Source organism: Musa acuminata, chromosome BXJ3-8, assembly GCF_036884655.1.
Source record: "Musa acuminata AAA Group cultivar baxijiao chromosome BXJ3-8, Cavendish_Baxijiao_AAA, whole genome shotgun sequence".
NCBI lineage: Eukaryota > Viridiplantae > Streptophyta > Magnoliopsida > Zingiberales > Musaceae > Musa > Musa acuminata.
The window spans coordinates 708,781-730,325 of NC_088356.1; the positions used below are offsets into that span (position 1 = coordinate 708,781).

General features: G+C 41.7%; 2 protein-coding genes and 1 long non-coding RNA gene across 3 annotated transcripts; 2 read left to right on the top strand and 1 right to left on the bottom strand.

Annotated features, from left to right (window-relative positions):
* Positions 1–1,779: 1,779 nt before the first annotated feature.
* LOC135645427 (glycerophosphodiester phosphodiesterase GDPD1, chloroplastic-like) lies at positions 1,780–4,102 on the bottom strand. The gene is made up of 7 exons (XM_065163788.1): positions 3,758–4,102; positions 3,297–3,356; positions 3,123–3,203; positions 2,836–3,036; positions 2,666–2,761; positions 2,393–2,589; positions 1,780–2,301 (listed from the first exon to the last, which is right to left on the bottom strand). Exons 1-7 carry the CDS (start codon positions 4,001–4,003, stop codon positions 2,055–2,057), a joined length of 1,128 nt encoding a protein of 375 aa, XP_065019860.1. The 5' UTR covers positions 4,004–4,102; the 3' UTR covers positions 1,780–2,054.
* Positions 4,103–6,039: 1,937 nt separating this feature from the next.
* On the top strand, positions 6,040–9,384 carry LOC135644442 (uncharacterized). The gene is made up of 2 exons (XR_010498478.1): positions 6,040–6,155; positions 6,347–9,384. It is a non-coding gene; the product is annotated as an uncharacterized LOC135644442 (long non-coding RNA).
* An 8,970-nt stretch (positions 9,385–18,354) lies between these two features.
* Positions 18,355–20,496, top strand: LOC135644582 (bidirectional sugar transporter SWEET14-like). The gene is made up of 6 exons (XM_065162285.1): positions 18,355–18,520; positions 19,130–19,166; positions 19,265–19,475; positions 19,564–19,725; positions 19,815–19,934; positions 20,010–20,496. The coding sequence occupies exons 1-6, from the start codon at positions 18,469–18,471 to the stop codon at positions 20,280–20,282; spliced, it is 855 nt and encodes a 284-aa protein (XP_065018357.1). The 5' UTR covers positions 18,355–18,468; the 3' UTR covers positions 20,283–20,496.
* The last annotated feature ends 1,049 nt before the right edge of the window (positions 20,497–21,545 follow it).

The window sequence follows — 21,545 nt, forward strand, 5'->3', positions numbered from 1 at the left end:
GCAAAGGGCAATAGCCGCTCGACGCCATGGATGAGGGGAGAGGGGGAGGGGCTCGCCATCATCGATGCTAGTGGTGCTGTCGTTTGTCATTGATATCGTCCATCACAAAACTTTAAATTATTTTTTTATCATTTATTTTTATATTTTCATCGATAATAACTAATATTGTTAGGATAAATAGGCCTAATCATTTCACTTTCGTAATTACAAATATATCAATATAACTTTTTAAAGTATATGGATCAGAACACTAAAAGCAATTAACTACATAGAGTAATATATAGTTAACCCCAAAAAACCATACACAATAAATCTACTCATAAAATCTGCTAAATTATAGTCATAATAATAATCATAAATGCGTGAGAAATTTTACCTCTTATAAATATAATGCAAATATAGGGAGAACAAAAACCTCTCGTCCATATATACCTTTGTGTATATAAATAAAAATAAAAGAGGATTTGAGAATCATCTTTATATAAAAAATAATACACGAAACTCGATATACTATTAGTCTATGATGTGTAGGACATTCAACTCTCAATCATCATACAAGAGGAGGTAAAGATTCTAGGTGTCGGATAACATCCAATCAAAATTAATTTCAATTCAAACATGATCGTTAGAAAAAATTTTTTTTGTACACCATGGATTTTTTTTTAGTATATTCAGATGTCTTATACAAAATATTGTATGAAAGTTGCATGTTCTTTGAAACTTCTACCTTTTACCATTTTGCTAATGAGTGTTTACTATTAAAACACGACTATATAAAGGGATTTTCTTGTATCCAAAGATTTTGATTAGTCAATGTAAGTCGAATCAATTTGACTCGAGTTAGTCTCGCTTGGTCCAAAGCTCAACTAGACTAGCTTGGACAAGTTGAACCCAATGCTTGACTAGGCTAAGTTAGGCTTAAGCTCTTGCCCTTATTTGGTCAAAGGAAAAAGAGCCCTTCTACCCCCTTTAGAGGTTTCAACTTGTAACCATTTTATTATATATCAAAGTCTTTAGTATCAAAATACAAACTCTTTTTCGTAATTTAAGTATACATAAGACCCTTTTTTTTTTTTGTACTTATAGTACTCTACATAATTCATTTTTTCCATTTATATACGATGTATTAATCTAAATAAAAATAAATATCAAAGATGCTTGACGCATACCAAAGTATTCTATTTGTATATGATGCATCCACTAATTATCTAAAAAAATCATATGAAACATCATATGCATTCCAAAGTGCCCAATTTGCTTGTGATGTGTCCATTTTGGATAAAAAAAAATATTCATTTGTGTATGATGCATTCTCCCAAAATAAAAACAAAGCATATAAGTCCTAAACGATTGTCAAAGCATATCTTTTGCTCATTATGTGTTCGCCCATGATAAAAAAAAAACAAATGATGCGGTTGATGCATTCCATTTTCATGCAATATATCCGAAAACATTTGAAATGACTTTTACATCCCTTTCACATGCAATAATATAAATCATTTAACACATCCCAAAGCATCCCCTTTATGTATGATGCATCCCCTAGTGGATAAAAACAACTAACACACCCAATGCATGCTAGAACATCCTTTTGCGTATAATGAATTCTTCTAGAACAAAAAAAATTAAAAAGATATAAACAAAACTCTAGTTATTCGACAAAAAATACGATACAAGATACGTGTATCTTCTATCCTCAAACCAACGTAGGATACAAGATAAATATAGTTTTTTATGGCCTATTCTCCAAGTTTCGAATACTCAATGACCTCTCCTCTTTGAAACGTAATTTTATCATTCTCTAGTTTTATTTGGAATATTCAAGCAACTTGTTATCTTTAAGACGATACCTGTATGGTATCTTGCGACAATATCTCGTAACACTCGTATGTCCTACGCTAATTGATGTCCTACGGTTCATGCAATGCGGAGGAACACGTAAACCAACAAAACCACATTCACAAGTCGAGCGAAAAGCTAATCGATGTCCTTGCTGTTCTATCGAAGTCTGTGAATCATTAAACAAAACTTTTCCTACTTGGATTCCACTGACATTAATGTTGCACCAGCTCAGGTATAAGCTTGAGCAGGAACGAGAGCTCGCGCTGCGAGAAGTCGGGTCTCGCTCTCACCTTCACCTGTCTCGCTTCCACTACTGCATCAGACAAGCCTTCGTGTTCTTCCGCAACCGAGGTTGGTGTGATGAAATCTGAAACAGCCTCCGTTATCTCCTCGACGAGATCCACGATTACACCGTCGATGCCCATCAGATGCTGCATGTAGACGGCTTCAGGAACATTGCTGCAAATGTAAAATCGAGGAAACCGAGTTCAGAACAAGCAAATGCAACCGAGATCGGAATGGTTTAGACTGCATGCATCGCCGGGCATACTTGAGGTGGCCATAAGTCAGGAGGGAAAGGTTGGATGCTTTGATGCTTGACACCGCTGATGGGTTTCTGAACACTCCTTTGACGTCGGAAACGATGCCTTGCAGGCCACTTGCCAGGCACAGCTTGATGGCCTCGTCCAGTGAGTTTCTTCTCACATCATCAGATGTTTCGGTGCCTCCAGTGGTAAGGAAGAAGACCTGGTTCCATGTCACCGTTAAACAGCTCGTCTGCTTAACTCTTCAATTATCGAATGCAACAAAATTATCTACTTACAGGGTAGGCAGTCTGGAGTTTCCTCAACAGCTGTGCCGCGTCAGGTTGAAAGGTCGAGAAGATGATGGGTCTACCGTTTGCATGTTCGTAAACGACCTAACGAAGACAAGATAAGTCGCGAACATTCGACAGGGCCAACCGCTTAAACTTTCTTCGGAGGGAGAGGATACCTTCAAAACCGCCTCAAGAGCATGGGTAAGATCTCGAGCGAGATACACCGCGTGGTCAATGAATTTGAGCTCGATGTTGAAGCCCAGACGCGAGTCGATATTCTCGAATGCCTCTTGCAGCGTGCAGAGGGAGTCGTCGTCGTCCACGTTCCACTTCAACACTCTCCCGTCGTCGGTTTTTCTGAGCAATGATTTGCCAACCTGGGAGAACAGCAGCACGCCCCTTCATGCATGAAGAATCTCATGCAACATGTCACGAGCTGCAATCTTGGTTCGAACAAGTATACCTTGCCGGGCTCTCGTTGAGGACCATAGGAAAGGAATTCTTCCAAGTAAAGATCGGTGACGTGCTTCTCCAAGATTTTGCCCTGCAGGCGCTCCGAAGCCAAATGATAGCACAATAAATGCATTGACTAAGACAAACAGAAATAAATATGGATGAAGGGGAAGAAAAAACGTACAGAATCTTCAGTGAGGATGATATCGTCGTGGAAGATGATGGGGCAGTCATCCTTGGTCACCTACAAAAATGACACTTGATGGTTGTCTTCTAAAGTTCTTCCTCAGCTAAACTTTCTTTTTATTGAAGAAAAGCAAAAGAGACGAAAACAAAAAACAAAAAGATCAGTACCCAAAATTTACATGCTAAGATCGATCTATAACATGGACTAAGACATAAAACTGCCAACGCCGTCAACTCCAAACCAAAACCTACTTGATTGGGTTGCAGCCATGGGAACCATGGAGTTTTAAGGGGAAAAAAAGATCGGACCGGAGAAAAGAAAACCGGTCGCGTTTCGAACCGGGGGGAAAACGAAAGAGGTAGCCGATCAGATCACGCGAATCCAAGCGTCGTTAAAGATTGGCCCCAGCGATTCAGGAGATAGATAGAGAGAGAGAGAGAGATGGTAATCAATTGTACCTGGACGTCGAACTCGACGAAGTCGATGGGGAAGAGGGCGGCGCGGTTGAAGGAGAGGAGGGAATTCTCCTTCACGGCCCTCATCCGCAGGTCCGCTGATTCCAGCGCGTTCATCCCCTTCCCTCGGTGCCCCAGCACCACGAACCCCCGCGCCGCCTCCCTGGGAAGAAGGGCGGCCGCGGATGGAGTCTCCGGGACCTGGTGGAGGCTGGGGACCTCCATCACGTGCACGACTTTGAGAGCCATTGTTAAGCCGGCCGGACCGCTCTCTCAAACTCCCTAAAGATTCGTGAAATCGGACGGACGCTCAACTGGTCGTGAGAGACGGAAGCGCTGTTTTAAAGGCGGACAGGGAAGAGATGGCGGATTGCAAGTAACGGCGGCGTCAGTTGTGGTCGCTTACTTGTCAAAGCTACCTTCCCTATTATTGGCTTGGAGGCATGGACCGGTCGTGGGTCCCGTGGTCCTCCAGCCATGGAGAGTCTTAATAGTTGGGAATCTGATCTGTTCCCGATCTGATCCATCGACGCGTGCATTTCGTGGATGTGGAAGCCGCCTGACCCGACGCCACGTCACGCCGCCATGTACGTTTCCGTCTCGCACGAAACTTGAGGAGGGGGGCAACGACAAGGTCCGCGGGCCGTGGGGGAATGAGGTGGCGCCTGCGTGTCGAGTTTTTGACTCTGACAAAGTTGACCCAGGTAATCAACACGTCTCCCAAAGCTTTATTTGCAGGTCCACCACATCAACAACATTTATTGAGGTCTTTTGGGTGCACAAAGCTGGCTCGGTCGAGAGCTGAAGTGGACGACGCATCATCTGACGACGTAGTTGGTGGCATGATGTTGTCCGAGACAAAGAGAGTGAGTGAGTGGTCACACAGTCGGTGCCATGGCCCTTGCCAACGTGGGAGAGGAGACGCGAGGCTCATCTGCGTTGTGGACGACAGCAAGGATTCAGCTTTGGGAGGAGGTGGCGACTATTCCAAATAATTGTGGCACTTAACGCGACATGCGCAGTTGTTTTCATCCTCGTCATGATTGACGCAGTGCCGTGGACGTGGCAGCCACATCTTGTTTTGTCTTTTTTATGAGTTGGGGTTTGAATTGAACAACCTGGCATTATTAGGGTTTAATAGAGATTCAATTGAACAACTCGTTATATATTTATTAAGATGTACCTATCTAAATGTTATATTCTTAATATTTATCCATTATTAAGATGTACCTATCTAAATGTTGTATTCTTTATCTATTATTAAGACACACCTATCCAAAGGTCACATCCGCTCTCATTGATAAATATAATAATTCATATCAGATTTGTCTTCCTCATTGGCCGATTGGATTTAAGTCATTTATCTGATCATCATTAAATATCATTAATCTAAAAGTCATTTTGATCATGTTAATTCTAATATTCTCTTACTTTTATGTCAAATTTATCGGTTAACTTAATCAATAAAGACCCTGATAGATTATCCTAAAGTCATGATCTCATATCTCACTTTCACCGCTTATCCTTTCAGAAAAAAAGATTATTATACCAAATCTTTCATATAATTATTAAACTTATATATTATTATCAAGTAAATAACTAAAATGAGTTATGACAATTATAAATTATCAAATTGACATATTTCCTTTCATATATCATAACATTAGTTTTGTAATTAATATGACTCATAATGATAGTTTTACTATGGTTCAATAGTATTTTTTAATTATGTCAACTTTCATCTACTTCAATCATGTAAATAATATAGAAATTGTGGTAAATCAGAAACACAAAAGTGAGCTCAAAGTGTGAAATGATCCTTTATAAATAGAACATGATATAATTTAGATTTCAAATAACTCACATCTAATATAAGGTAAGTTTTCGTTTACGTGTTAATAGTAGTATCCGAGTAATTAAATCTCTATGCTTAGTTATATATAGATTCTTTTATATATTGCAAAGCCCTTATATATATTTTTTCAAAATTATATATATATATATATATATATATATATATATATATATATATATATATATATATCGATACATTTTTTTTATAGAGCAATCGTTCAATAATTACATGACATCGATACAGATGTAAAACAGTCCTTATTTAAAATACTCTTCTCATCCACAATAATCATCTGTGATCTCCGAACTTATTTAAAATATAAAAATTAAGATATTAAAAGTAATTAAATATGTAATTAGTTCAAAATATATTTTCCATTGGATGAAACTAAAAGATGCCATTATTGTCTCGAGAAAGAAAGTGTCGATATCGATGCTATTCTCATCCTTTTTCATCGTGATATAAGGGAAGGGATAGTAAGTCAGCGTTGGAGCAGGAGCAGTGGACGCGGGCGCTCCGAGAGTATACGAGGTCTGGAAGGGAAGAGTAAGTCAACGTTCATCTGTTTCGTCGAAGTTTGACCGTCGCTTCTCGAGCTTGTTGTTTGGGGGGTAATTAGGGTTTTCTCGTGATTCTTGCGTAGGAGAAAATAGATAGCTTGACCAAGGCTGCATCTATCTTCTATGTTTAATATCTAAAGTTTCTCTCTTTTCTTTTTCGATTTTATATATTTGAAGAAGATATTGGCGGTTGGGTCACCTGCTCGCTCCTGTATTCTGTCCTGACAAGAAAGAGAAGTTGGTACGGGATTTGTGGTCTCCTCTAAAGGCAATCAGTATTTCGTCTGCAAACATAAGAGATAAGTTGGAATGTGAATTTGAAGTGTCATCTAATTTCTAGTTCTACACCTTGTGTGTGAAATTTAAGTTTCTCAATTTTTGACTTCGTTTGATTGCCATCTAAAATGAAAATCCAAATAGAAACCCCTGTTGTGTATGATTCTGTCAGTAATTTAATTCAGTACCAAGTTCCTTGTTGGTTTTGTTGTGGTGTTTAGTTTTATGATGCTGTCTTATTAATGCGTTAGTTTTTGTATAGTTAAAAAGGAGGGAGGAAACAATTTGCAGAACAGTTCAACTCATTGTTCAGCATTGCATTTCTGTAACATGGTATTCGTTATTGGGATGCTTAATTTCTGTGAACGGATTGGTCGTTCTTCTGCAGTGCAATTCCATTAGAACAACCATAATGTGATAACTAGGATGCTTAATTTCTGTGAGGTCTACTCTGATATATACTAGACAGTGATTTACAACAACAAACAAATACTACAATTGTTCATACTACTCACTTTGTTATTTCATGTTACTTTCAAAGAAAAAGCAAATCAAGAGCACCTTATGACCTACAAAAGGCTTCGTATATCCATTTGGTTTCCTGTTTTGAGTCTCTTGAATAATTGCAGCATCTGAGAAGAAACCAATCTGTATTTATGGTGTATTTACCATGATAGCCTGATACAATACGAACAGAGCTGACCCTATTTTACCATTGGAGAACTTTTGAGTAGATTGAAGATGTCATTGGTGTATCTACGGTCTAAAATAGAAACTTAAAGTTAAACTCTTGGGATTCTTTGTATTCGTCCACAAGCTTTTGTCAATATTTATTGTTGTTTTTCTTTTAGTTTTTTGTGCATCAACTTGCTTTAGTCTAGTAATCATTTTATCGAGAACCTTAAATCCATGACCTTATCTTTCGCGCATTTAGTTATACCATAGCTAGGGTTTTCACGTACTGGTTCTACTTGTACCATTAGGTCCTGTATATTATCTTATATGACTTAGTTTAATTCCTTTCAAGCTCATCCTATATTTTGCTTGGATTTACAGTGCCATAGTAGGTACACCAGAAATCCTTTATTCTCATCGGTTTTCCTTTTGTTTAGTCTTCTGTTGCCTCATTTGCCTTTTCATTATCATTTTATAATGCCTAGACCTATTATTACTTTCTACTTTCTAAATCTGGGTTTTGTATCGAATGCAAAGGAAATATTGTGAAAGAGCAACTGCATTTTCCCTTTCTATATTTTACCAGAAAGGATTCCTTTTATGATACTTATAGGTGCCATTGATATGGCTATGGCAGCATGCCACGAAAGTGTAAAGAATGAAAATAAAGGGTGCAAGGTCTCGGGAGGTCTAGATTGGTGGTGAATGAAAGAAGGAAAAGGAGTGAGAAAAAGAATGAATAGAAGGAAAAAGAAAAAAAGTTACAGAAGAATAAGAGTGGTGAGAGTCTTACATGTCTTTCTAAATTAAGATTGGTGGTGCCAAAGGATCACTGACAATTAAGAAAGCTTATTTGCCTATAAAGCCGAAAAAGGGGTAATGCTAACACTAACCACCATTGAGAAATTGAACCAAGATGTATCATGGTTATTCAGGTCAATACTCTTATGGAGGCCAAACCCCAAGAGAGTGTAGCCTAACACTGCCTAGCTTACCCAATTAACCTCATATATAGTGGGAGTAAATGATTTTTTTCTGAAGTTTTGAGCTAAGCCTAGTACCAAAACCAAGTTATTGTCCCAAGCTTGGTCCTATATATTCTTCGACCTGTGTGCAAGTCTTTGTGGGTTGTTATATTGTTATTGTATAAGTACATTTTGCGTGTAATGAAATGTTGTCGATAAATTTGAATTGATATATCATGTAAACGTTTAAAAGACCTCTCATGTTTGGGATTTTAGAATGGTAAGTTTAGTTTTCTGACGATATGAACTTGTGGTAAATGGTTGGTTTTGCGATTGCATAGATTCTCACACTGATGGATTTATAAGTGTGGTTAATGTTTTGTTAAGTTGGTTTTGAGTTTCTTGAATTATCGAGTGATGTGATGTATGATTATAAACTGCACAGGTTATATATATATGAATAATATTTGAATACTTTTCAGTGTCCTCAAATGTTGGTTTGGATCCTGGATTGATGTTGGTCCTATATATATTTTTACTTGTGCAAGCCCTTGTTATTTGCATATATGTATCCAAATAGAAGGAATTATGTTTCTATGATTTTGTTTGATAATATTTTGGTTAGACAACTGATAAAAACTTTAGACACTGTTATGAACGAAGACCTAATCCGTACAACAACAGAGGAGAGCTAACCTGTACAACAGAGGATCGCATATTGGTGGAGAATTTCAAATAGATTTTCTTTATGAGCATTCCTCCCTCGAGGAACAAGATCCACGCAAGGGAACTACAAGAACAAAGATTTCAACCAAGTTCTGGAAGTGGAGGTTTCATGAGTCCAAACAAAGCAGAGGCGACGGGTAGGAAGCTTGTGACTTGGGATGAATTAAAAGCAGTCACACAGATTCGTGATCTTGAAGGTCTACGCAATGCAAAGATGGAGGACTGCATGGATGATGACCTTGGTGAAGCTTCACCAGATATAACTAGGGGAATTGCATGCTGCACTGCACCATTGGCCTTCCAGTTAGGGTGAAGCTGGAAGCTGGGAAAGAATACAGGAAGTAGGTCAGGCAGTGGGTATGGTACCAGCAACATGGCTGCAGGAAACTTGCATGGCACTCAGACAGTGACATACTTGAAAACAGGGTTCTTGTAGATGTGGGATGTGCATTAGGATAGGCCTGTTGCTCTTAATAAGATTTGATTTGCAAGCAACCCAATGTATATGTAAGTATATATAATGTTTGCAATTGTGATTTTATGAAAAGTTTTTATTCAGTTGGTCCTTTTTCAGGTTCATAGTTTTCTTTTCTTTTCTTTTTGTCATCCAAGTGAATTATATACTGAATTCATTATGTGGCCAGGTTAATTTTTTCTTCAATTTTCTGAATTCATCATGTCTAGACCATATTAGCATGTCACACTTTGCCTTGATCACTGCCTGAAATATATTGGAATATTTGTTCATCCATTTTCATGGGCTGAAGAAGCTTGCACTGAGTTGGTTTCTGTATTATATTTCTATTTCTCCCAAGCTGAGGAGAAAATATTGTGTTGGTTACTGTCAGCTTCTGAGTGTCCTAACTTGACACCACTCCCTTCCGACTTTTTTTTTTTCTTTTCCTTCTTGTTCTGTTGCTTTGTTCTTTCTGCTTTGTGATTAACATGAGTTTGGGCTTTGAATCGTCTCCTTCATCCACCACTGAGATGTTCCGTGTCGCATCCAAACACCATCCTATGTGAATCACCTCTTGGAAAAGTAGAGGCATGAGGTGCATCCTTTCATTAAACAGGATTCCAACATACACATTGTGAAAGTAATACTACCTTTTGAAAAGTTGAAATATTAGGTACATTCCTGAGAAAAACAAGATTCAACATACCTGTCTTTTTCTATGTACAATGACTTTATTGAGAATATCCAATGAATTGTTTCTAAGGCTTCAACTTGCAAAGTCATTAAGTTTTTTTTTTTTTAAGAATATACGTTGAAGACGGCATTCCATCAAAAGATTTGTTTATATTTTACGGTTTGTTTCTTGACCATCGTGACGATGGTTTACACAAGAAACTCAAATTTTAATCTCACTTTTAACCTGACCGAGACACTATAAAATTTGTGATATATATATAAAACGAAATCTCATGATAGGTTTATCCTCCGGCTCAAAAGCGGTTGAGCTGAATCGCATGACAGGCCTATCCTTCCGCTAAAAAACGGTCAAGCTGAATCCCATGACAAATCTATCCTCGCGCTCAAAAGGGGTCGAGCCGAATCCTATGACAGGTCCATCCTCCCGCTTAAAAGCGGTCGAACCAAACCCCACAAGAAGTAGTCCTACTTAAAAGCAACTGAGCCAAACCCCTTAGGTAAACAATCCATCGCTCCAACTCAAAGCGAGCAAATACTCCCACGGAGGGGCATCATTCACCTCACGATAATCGAAACGAACCTACGACAAAGCAACACACGCATCACATAAGCATAGAGAAAGTGACGTCCTTCAAGTAACTCCATTCACTGTTCGAAAGAGAGAAACATGAGCTTCCTTCTCGTTCATTAGGAAGGTAATCCTAATATACTCTCTTTTAACCCTCGTTTATAATAAGTAAGGCAATCCTAACAAGCTATATTCAACTCCCTTTATGACGACCGTCTTCTCTTTCTTAATGATAGGACATCACAAATTTCTATATCTTTGGGGACTCTTTATTTCAAGATCTCAATTACAGCATGCCCTAGCCTTCCTAACCATCTCTGACATCTCGAGCTACGTGTCTGCATTAATGACGGACAACAATCTTCTCTCTTAATTCCTCTATTGCATAGGGTAATGCCTGTGCAAACCACTCGATGCCCAAGTATAAAAATCATGCCCTAGGCCAAGATGGGGCTAAGTAGGCAATAATCTCTCTATTATCTCATTTACACACTTGATATTGTTATCTTTCTCCTCCTTCACCTTGCACTAACTTAAGTATCAGAGGTGTCAAGTCGGGAAGCCTCCTGGTGCAGACCTATCGTGCAGGACTACCGACGACCAGGAGACGACCCCGTCGTCATGAGGCAACCCTATGACCGGAGGACGATCCAAATAAACATGCAGTAGGGAAGATCCCCATTCCTCTGCCCTACTTCTCGGCCTCTAGGTTAGATCGCCATCGGTGATTCGTCTCCTCAGCGGATCATCTATGTCGGTTCGCTATGTCGGCTCCCCACGTTAGCAAGAGATATTAATGCACTTTCGATAATAAACCAGCCAAGTCAACTCACTAATCGATGGGACACATGACATAACAATGACATATCAGTACCTATTAACAAGATGGTGATAGCAATTACTAGTGACTATTTAGGTTAATTGCATGGTGGCCGCATTTGACGGGGATCATAATAAATATGATTAAATGTGATGATATTATTGTCCCCATAATAGTCGTGGTGGGTTAAATGATACATGAACGTGATAATATTGACAGGGATAAGACCACAACGATAACGTTAATGTAGGTGATGACAATGATGAAAAGGATGACAATAATGGCTTCGGTGTCGTGTGAGATTATATATCATATCGATGAATAAAGATATATCTTAAGATATATTCAAATATTATTATAAATCTTAAGATATATTCAAACATGTAAAAAGAAACTAATCTTGGAGGATGTGAGTTAGACGAAGGATTTGATCGTCCAAATTTCAATTCCAAACCAACTCGTTTACGAAAACCAAAGTTATGTTTTAATACAATAGGGAATGTCAGATTCCTAAGAATATATAAATTTTATTTTCTGTAGCTTTTTCTTTCGTATTTTTCTTTCGTATTTTGTGTAGATTTTATTTCGTATTTCGTGTTGAGATTTCATGTGCTCGATGAGACGAAGAACATAAAAGCTGTCGTTGCTCAAAGAGCATAAATTAGTCTCAGTTCATCGACTGATTGGTAGTCCATAGTTTTGGAAGCTGTACATGTTTTGACCCCCCAGAAGTAGTGAAAGAAACTTCAACCAATCGGTGCTATACTCCACGTCTTGTTTCCGTGAGAAACGCATGTCATGTTCTTTGATGTCGGTGCCTCGACAACACATTTCTTGCTACTCTATTCCTCGTTTCAAGTCAACCCTTCTTCTACGCAGACTAACTTCGTGCTACTATACACATGCACAAGTATGCATGACATCATTACATGAATCCTAAGGTTTGCGCTCTTCACGTTTGCTGTCTGGAGTCTGCTTACTGCCTGCGTTCTCTCTTCTTCAAGGAAGACATCTTTTCTTCGTCGATTTTGAATGCCATCACACCGTCATAATTGCATCCGGACAATAATCGAAGAGGATCCGGACGTTTTTGGCAGAATCACCTTCTCGAGCGGCAAAAATGTCAAAGCTCTTTTTTAGGTCAACCGTTGTCATTAATGAGCCACTCGTTGATTTCAGCTGCCGGCCAACCATCAGGGCTACGGAAAATGATGGGAGCTATCATGCTGCAACCGGCAAAGCTCGCTCAGCGCTGACTCCAATTCCATTGGTCCGTCCCGATGGAGAGTGCTGAGTTCTATCAAAATCTTACGGTAAACCATCAAAGTTCTTACTAACCAAACTAGTTGTTGACACGTTCGCCTATCATATCCTTTCACTTATTAGAATTAGGGGCTAAAGAGAAAATTTTGTGTTAGAATTAGGCCATGACAGGTATCTGTGGTTCAATAAATGAGACTTTGGACTTTGCGTGTCTTTACGAAAAATATGGAAAGATGGAGCTGAAGTCAAATGTGGTCTGACGTTGCGTTTTGAGGTGCAAGTAGGCATCGCGTGTGGTGATACTCTTGCAGCACTTGTTTCCATCTCGAATCGTCTTCTTCTTCTTCTTCTTCTTCATTATCAATGTTTTGGGAGTGTGGAGGGACACGACACTGTGATGGAAGCATGCATGTGGTGCATCGCGAGTCGCCGGTAGTCGTGGGAGAATGCTACATGCTCATGCGAACCTCATTCACACATGGCTCACATCGTACGTGCCCTCCAGCTCAGCTGGCGTAAGTGGAGCCCGTGGGGTACAGCAGTCTTCGTTGGTAGTTCCGATGGTGGCGGCTTGGATACCTCGGAGCACATTCTTGGCCATGTTGTATCGACTTTTAAAGATTCGAAGCTTCCCCCATATGCGGTGGGCTTCACATGGGACCCACTGTTCTCGATTCCACATCCTCTCATTGGCGTGTAGTGTCTGCGAGAATGATGTATCAGTGTACATTTATCCGTTTGTCGTTTTGTAGGCGTATGCGACAGCGTAGGATAGATAGGATGATGAGTAGTGCGATACACACAAGCAACGACCACGTGCAAAAGTTGTGGCCTAACTCGATGTTGTGATTGGCGAAGTTTTCGTGCTCCTCATCATGGCTCAATCTGATGCCGCGTCACCTCCGTCGACACTGTGTGGGATTTGGCTTGCAAATGGCACCACCACTCACCACTCCCCATTACCACGCAGGATGAGGAGGAGGAGGGAGACAAGAGGTGGCCCACCACTTGACTCTGGCCCATTCATTATTGATGTACGGACGCCGTACTGCCGACCGGCAGGCGGCCGTGGGTCCCGAAGGGAGAGGGGTGTGGGGTGCATACGCCGCGGGACGGGTGAGTCACGCGGTACGCTCCCATTGGCCGGCGCCAGTCCGGCCCCACCCCCAACCGTCCTCTGCTGTTGACCGCTACCGGGGGGGGGATCTATGCTACGCGCTGCCTGCCTCACGGTACGACTAGAGGCACGAGTCACGGTCGCAGCTCGCGTGTGTACCGTCACATGGTGACGCCGTGTAGTGTACCCATCACGCGTCTCGCGTTCATCCGTCGTGGCTTACGTTGCTGACATCATCCATGATTTACTTGCGTGCTATGTATCTCATCTACGGAGATGGAGACCGATCGAGCTTAGTCAGATTCCTCGCCGGAAAAGTAAACGTTCGTTATACGACACCGATTGAGACCGGATGGGTTAACCATAGAGGGGAGCCGAGCCAAGAACCCTTTGCGGTCTTACCCTCGAGCCACCAACCAGTACACGCGAGTTGGTGATGGAGATTGTGTCTTGGGGGATGCTAAGCTAGATTGGATGTCAAAGAGTACTTGCTGCGTTTCATGCATTTGCGGGACATCAAATCCTAGAGTTGACTAGTCAAACGTGGAAACAGACCATCTTAGCAGACGACATTGTTTGGTGGACCACGATAAGGTAGGCGACCAACAAGGATGCGCCGCATCAGCATGGCTTCACCAAGATGTCACATCGACGGCAGTGGGCACGAGGGGTGGGTAACTCACTGGGGTTACCACAACCTAGGCTAGGACGACATGAGAAGGATACAGGTGAGGAAGAGGTGGTCCAAGGTGGAGGCAGTGGCAGATTCCTTGTAGTGCCAAACTTGGCTCCAGCTACTGTACCTTTCCCCTCGGCCGCCTTGCACGCCCCCTCGCAAGAGGCACAAGCCGATCCCATCCTTAGTGGGCTCGCGAGGGGTTGCCAACAGCTGTTCTCAGGCAAGCATGCAACTTGGGCACGTCACGCTGGATCAGATCGGCCAGGGAGCACCTTGACAACTTGGACGCCCGCCCTCTTCCATGCGTTGGGAAAGTTCACGAAACAAACACGAAGCAGCAGAGTACACCATGTCGGTGTGGTTTAGGAAGAAGAAGGGCTTAAAGGCAGCTGCAGCTGCGGCAAGTTGACGAATGGCGGAGGGAGAGGAGGCTCCGCGAGACTTCGTCCTCAGAAAGTTAAGTCTGAGCTGGATCAGGGGAAAAGATCGGAGCTACGGGATATGGTCGACCCTTATCCACATTGTTGGGTTGAGTAGGGATTTGGCAAGGCCACAGAAGCATGCACTCGGGGCCTCCTCTTAACCACCCTTCCCTTGTTCGCAAAGAAAAAGGACGGCATGCATGCCTTCCATCCACATCCCACTAGTTCAAGTGGCCACATTATTGTTCTTGAACCCTCCTCCATCTTCCGAACCCCTGAAATGGTACCGAGCAAGAGGGATAAAGAGATCCTCAACATATCTATGGTCAGTAAAGGAGGAGGACAAGTGGTCCAGTGCAGGCAAGTAAGTTCAGCTGAATGATATGATGCTTCTCTCACGGTCTCATGTATCCTTGTCACAGAATGATGACACATTACAGTCCCCTCGTCATGAAAAGAAAGGCCTAAGCAACAACGCCACCACTGCCTATTCTTGGCCAACCTATGCATCTAAAGCAAGCTCAATAATGGAACAATGTAGAGAGTATGGGCAAAGCCAAGTGGAAGCCAGAGGGGGAGTTCAGTGCTTCCCCTCCAAACAAGTCCTCGAGCCTTCCTCTCCGTGGTGGCACTCTGCTATGGCCGTCAGGACGTCTCCTACACAACAGCCACGTATCATAAGTCCAGCCTTTTCTCTCTCAAGAAAAAAGGAAAAGAAAAGAACGTGTGTATGCCAATCGTTAATCCGTGTCATTAATGGCATGCTAAGTAAGCACGATCAACTCGAGAAACTTCACGACTCAAAAAGCATGTGTCGTCCATCGATTACCAAACAAAGCTTTTCCGCTTGCCACGGTTAGTGGTTTGATATGTGAGAAGAAACACAATTCTCAGCCTCCGAGGCTGACGAGGCTGCCAGCCGGAGTCACTAAGAAGTCGTAGTTTCGCTCAAGTATGGGTGGAAAGGCAATTATAATTCGAGTGTTGAATCTGCTACCTGCAGCATTCCATGAATTGTGCTACATGGAAACCTTAAGCAAGCTTCATTCCACCAGGTCGTCAAATCAGATGATCTGCTAGCTTTCGTGCTAAACGCTTAAGATGGAGCACGAAGAATGCTTTTTTAGAGATTCCGAACGCTACTTGACATTTTTGCACTTCTTTTAGACAGCCATCCAACAGTAAGATATACCTCAGGAGAACACAAAAGCCATCTTCCAACATCTCCTGATTTGATCATGGCGCCTTGCTGTGACTGGGAGAACAAAAATTCTATACCCTTTCGATCCCCCTCTAATGGAAGGTGGCCATTAACTTCTGGTCCGTGGCGAAGTCGAATTTGTTCATGGATTATCATTTCACAGAGTAAAATGCCAAGCTGGAATCGCAGTGCCTGCCTTCAACTGGCAAGTCTGTTTCACAGGTTCACCGTGGAGAATATCAACGGAAGTTCTTATTGTCTAAGAGCCAGCAAATTGTTTTGGACTAGGCGCGGCATCTTTTGTTGGTGACAAAGAGAATGATGTCAGTAATAGGAAAGATGAGATGGGATTTGCGGGAATATGCAGGTCCTTTTCACATGAAATTGTGAGGACCAAAATCACAAGAATCTTCCCAGTTGTGAGGACTAATGCCTGTTGCCACAATATATGGAAGTCTACAACTGCATGCTTTCGAAAGAAACAAAAGCAGCAGAAGGGATAAAATAAAAAATAAAGAATGACTTACTGCTTCCTTGGTTTTGATCCTACAAGTGGTTTCATGGTTATTGGCTAGTGAGCAAAGCTTCCTCCCAACCGAAGATCTTGATAGGAGACCTTCCGATCCTATCTTTCTTTTCTTAGTTTTGCAAGGAAGCTATCCCATTTTCCTCGAGATCTCGTCCTTCTCATTTCCTAGCGAAAGTTAGCCGCGTTTAATTAGCTTGTATGTGAGATTCTGCAATTGAGAAAGAACGTCGATAAATTTGGAAGACCTTAGATTCTAGACTAAAACCAGTGAAAAAGATAAGATAGCTTTATGGATGAGAATATGATGGGACTATATACCATTATAGCCAAAACAAATCTCTATCATCTTCCTACTCCAATTAATCTTTCTAAATAAATGACTCGATGCTTGCTTTCATACTAATCAAGCAAACACTAAGGTGTAGAGGAGAGAACAAAAGGAACAAGTCTGTGCTTCTTGTCCCGCACCACGTCGAAATAGCATAGTGTATATGGCTTCGAGGATAAGAAAGTAAACACCAAAGAGATAAGAGGGCACACCACCAGGTTTTGGCGGCAGGAAGAAAAAGGCTAGCAATTCTCCTGGCAAATTCTGGTAAGATTAATGCCGTGGGTAAATGGGATGGACAAGTATCATGTCCGAACCAAACTCGCACAGGAATTGAAGAAAGTTCAAGCATTAGACACTGGCTAAAAAGTATTTGACAGTGACCTTTTCCAGTTACATTTTTGGGCTTAATATGAGAACAGTATTTGTCTGTTTATGATAATGACAGTATCAGTATGGTCTCAACTCAAATCTGATTCTGTCTTCAATGCCTGTTTACTGTTTAAACATATCAGAATTTTGAATTTCCTTTTTAATTTTTAAAGTGATAACATCAATCTGATGATATCTTTCTTCACACCTCATGGTTCTTGTGGTTTGTTTAGCCTCACATACAACAACAACCATCGTTTTCCTTCTTTGTTTCCATCTCCTTTTTCCTTCTCATCTCAACTCACTTGTGGACCAAGCTTAGAAACTCTCTACGTACGAGCTACAGTAAGAAAAAATGTGTTAGCAATTGATTCCGACACAAGTGCAGCCTTCTATGACTTGCACAACATGTTTTCCTTGGCTTCGTTATTGTCATGGTTGATGGTAGCGTTGCTTCACGACGACTGAGCTAACAACTAAAAATAGACTGCTTCCCTAGTATTAATTTCATTTAGTTGAGACACTATTCGAATTCACTTCTTTAACTGTTCATTTCTATGATTATATATATTTTAAGTATGATTTGTCTAATATCTTTATGATAGAATTAAACATGTCCAGATATCATAAAGAGATTCATTATATCAAGAGGTCAATGCATTAAAGACTTTCTGATAGAAGAATAAATCAAATTTACTATTGATTCTTGAAAGAGTCTATTGGAGAAGAGTGATTGGTAATATCTATGGAGACTATATAAGCTCCATGTGTTAGATCATGGAACATATAGTTGTCTAAGATTTTTGAGTGAAACATGAAATATTTTCATCTCGTCATGTTCTTCCTCGCATTTCCAACACAAAAATGTCCTTTTTTTGACGTTGACAGTGACATCAAGTTGTGACATTCGATCTTGTTTCTGCTTGCTGTTTACAAGTTTTATACGTGCGATGCCACGACTAACTGCAGTTCTAGACAGTGACGACCTGTGCCTTCCCACTCACATGTGTGAAATACTAATGCTCATCGCCCCCCAGCTCTCCTATAAAATGGGCCTTCGACCTCATGTTCTGAGCCAACATACACACAGCAATTGAGAAGGAGAGGAAGTGGAAGACGGTTCTTGTCTTTCTTCTTCTTAGTAAGGGGGGGAGAGGGAAAACCCTTGCTCGTGCTTCATTTCTAGAGCTCTCCTCGACGAGAAGATGGCTGGCCTATCATTGCAGCACCCTTTGCCTTTCGCCTTCGGCATGTTAGGTGATCGCCCTTTAGATCTTCTCACCCTCCTTCACTCTCATCATACCATGCTTCTAGTGAAGTCCTCCGAAACAATATCCGAGTCACCCATGTACCAATTATTTCTCTCTTGCCTTTTTTCCTTATGCTGTTCATGTAGATCGTCATTAAGTTTCCTCGTTCTTGGTTGCTCGGCCTTTGTTTGTCTCGCTTCAGTGGGAAGTCGTATCGGGTTCTATTCATTCGGCTCTGTCTTCTTTCTGAATGTAGCTACATAAAGTTAGGATCGTGTGATGCAGTGAGGCAGCCACAGTAGAAGTTCTGGAAGGGGAATTTGGTGCATGCACTCTTGTGAACTACCTACTCTTCTCAGTGCTGCATGTGGCATCCGGCAGTGATGCAATGCTCCCGTCATTCTCTATTTCATTCAGTAAAAATAAATATTCGCAAGCCAACCACAACTAGATTTACTTTTGCTATTGCTTCTCCATATCATGCTTTTGACCTATTTCCCTTGCCAAAATCCTAGTGAGTCTATGCATGCGGATCATCATATTTATTCTGCTGCTCCTTCATGCATACATAGCCTTTTGTTTCATGGCATATTACTGACAGCGACGAGATTTGCAGGCAATCTCATCTCGTTCATGGTGTTTCTTGCCCCGATGTAAGCATCACCTCTCGAGTTCTCTTATGTTTCTGTGTGCTGATTCATTTGTGTGTGCCTGCTTGTAATCTGACGCCATCCTTACCCTTTATACGCAGTCCTACGTTCTATCGGGTTTACCGGAAGAAATCGACGGAAGGGTTCCACTCGGTGCCTTACGTTGTTGCGCTCTTCAGTTGCATGCTGTGGATCTACTATGCGTTTGTCAAGACCAATTCGATGCTCCTCATCACCATTAACTCCTTTGGGCTGTTCATCGAGACAATCTACATCACCATCTACCTCATCTATGCCCCCAAGAAGGCTAGGGTTAGCGATCACGAACACATACATCTCTATATATAATTTCTGAAGGCTCTAGAAATTTAATCTTGCGCTACTCGATCTTGAGTTGCAGATCTTTTGCATCCAAATATTCGTCCTCTTGGATGTGGTGGCGTTCGCTGCGATCGTTCTCTTGACTCAGCTAGTCTTTAAAGGCTCCAATCGCGTGACAGTTCTCGGATGGATCTGCGTTGGCTTCTCCATAAGCGTCTTTGCTGCTCCATTGAGCGTCATCGTAAGATCTGAATCAGTATCTCGTTCGACCTATTGCCTCGGTGCAGTCTTTCTGTTCGACTGACGTTCGAAACTGAATCCAATGTGCAGAGGCTCGTTATCCGCACCAAGAGCGTGGAGTTCATGCCATTCTTCTTGTCCTTCTTCCTCACCTTGAGCGCGATCGCCTGGTTTGGCTACGGTCTCTTCACCAAGGACATATACGTTCAGGTAATAATGAAGCCGGACGTCGCTCTCGTTTCTCTTCGTTCTTGCTTGAACACTTGGTTCTCTCGGCAAATGCAGCTTCCAAATGTCTTGGGGTTCGTATTTGGGATTGCACAAATGCTGCTCTACATCATCTACAAGAAGAAGAAGAACGTCGTGGTGGAACCAACGGTGCCTGAGCACATACTCAAGATCGCGGAGCTGATCACGACCCCGGCATCGGAGTTGCAGGTCAGCATCGAGGAGAACGATCGCAAGAAGAAGGGCAACGAGGACGGTGAAGGCGTAGACAACGGAAAGACGGCAGCAGCAGCAGCAGCAGAGGAGGGGATTGAGATCAACGCAGTGTGAGGCATGCAGGCCGGTCTCGAACGAAGATACAAAGAACATTGAAGATGTCATATTGCATCACCCCCACTCCTTCCTTTTATCGATTCCTCTACTTCATAGGCGCCTTAGTTCTTGCTTCTAAAGATTATGTGTCCGACTACTTATATCCCCAGAAGAAAAACAAACAAGTGTAGTGTGTCCATGTATCATCATCGCAATAATAAAGTGCCTGCCTTTTCTTTCTGCCATTAACCGGATTGATACCAGCGCTATCTATCTTAACTCCACCTTCTGTGAACGACGACATCTTCTACCGCTTTCTTGGAAGAACAAAGAAGCTGATGCAACATCATCACTCGGCGAGGAGTGATGCATCGAGTTGGCAGATGAAGGTGACAAGTGCTTAGTAGCACTCTCTCAGTGCTGACATGATCTAACTATGTGTCCCATCCCCCGCTTGTCATGGTTCTCACCAAGCACTGTCCTAATACAAACTACGATACGACTGTAGTAGTTTATATTCACCCCAACTAAGACTACACCAATGTGGACACGAACACAGTCGTCCTCTTCTCGTCGGTGTCATCTTTAGTTTGGTCCAAACGACAGGTTGACCTTGGAACTTCTCAACGAAACCAACGGAGCTGAGAAGTCTACGGCAGGCACATGACCTTGCGTTTTGACTTGTGACCTCGCCACCTAATTACAACATATCAAGACGGACGCGTGCACTCAACCTTTAAGAGGGCTTCATGCATGAAAGGTTGACTCCGAAATCCCCACTCGCCTGCAGTTTCACGTAGTGCTTCCAATTTGAATTGGTTTCCTGTCGTGTCTAATATGTTTCGCATGACAAAAACTTTTGCCATATGATTTGTCCAGTAGTAAATTATTTCCATACGATACTCGCATCGTTTTCATGCGCGATTTGATGAGAACTTCCTGCAAGTATTGCTCGATAAGTTTGAAATTATCAAGTCGAAGTTGATACATTAAACCGTGCAAGTTGACGACCACCTTCTTTTATTGCTTGATAGGTTTGAAATTATCAAGTTGAAGTTGATGCATTAAACCGTGCAAGTTGAAGATCACCTTCTTTTATTGCTTGATAGGTTTGAAACATGAGACCAATAATGCCACTTGTGTTGTCGGAAATGGCCAATTCCTCGTTGAACTTGTGGCCGACATTAAGGAGAGTGTGTTAAGCTCAGCTGGCAAATTGCGGCTGTTCTTTGAGTGTTGAGGCTTCCTTCTGTCACCGGACATTTTCCTGTACGAGATTTG

Bases quoted from the DNA above. Each gene is read 5' to 3' on its own strand.
- LOC135644582 (XM_065162285.1), top strand. From the start codon at position 18,469: ATGGCTGGCCTATCATTGCAGCACCCTTTGCCTTTCGCCTTCGGCATG. The intron at 18,521-19,129 runs GTGATCGCCCTT...CGAGATTTGCAG, and splicing joins TTTCGCCTTCGGCATGTTAG to GCAATCTCATCTCGTTCATG. The intron at 19,476-19,563 runs GTTAGCGATCAC...CTTGAGTTGCAG, and splicing joins ATGCCCCCAAGAAGGCTAGG to ATCTTTTGCATCCAAATATT.
- LOC135645427 (XM_065163788.1), bottom strand. From the start codon at position 4,003: ATGGCTCTCAAAGTCGTGCACGTGATGGAGGTCCCCAGCCTCCACCAG. The intron at 3,357-3,757 runs GTACAATTGATT...TCATTTTTGTAG, and splicing joins TCGTCGAGTTCGACGTCCAG to GTGACCAAGGATGACTGCCC. The intron at 2,590-2,665 runs GTAAGTAGATAA...ACATGGAACCAG, and splicing joins AACTCCAGACTGCCTACCCT to GTCTTCTTCCTTACCACTGG.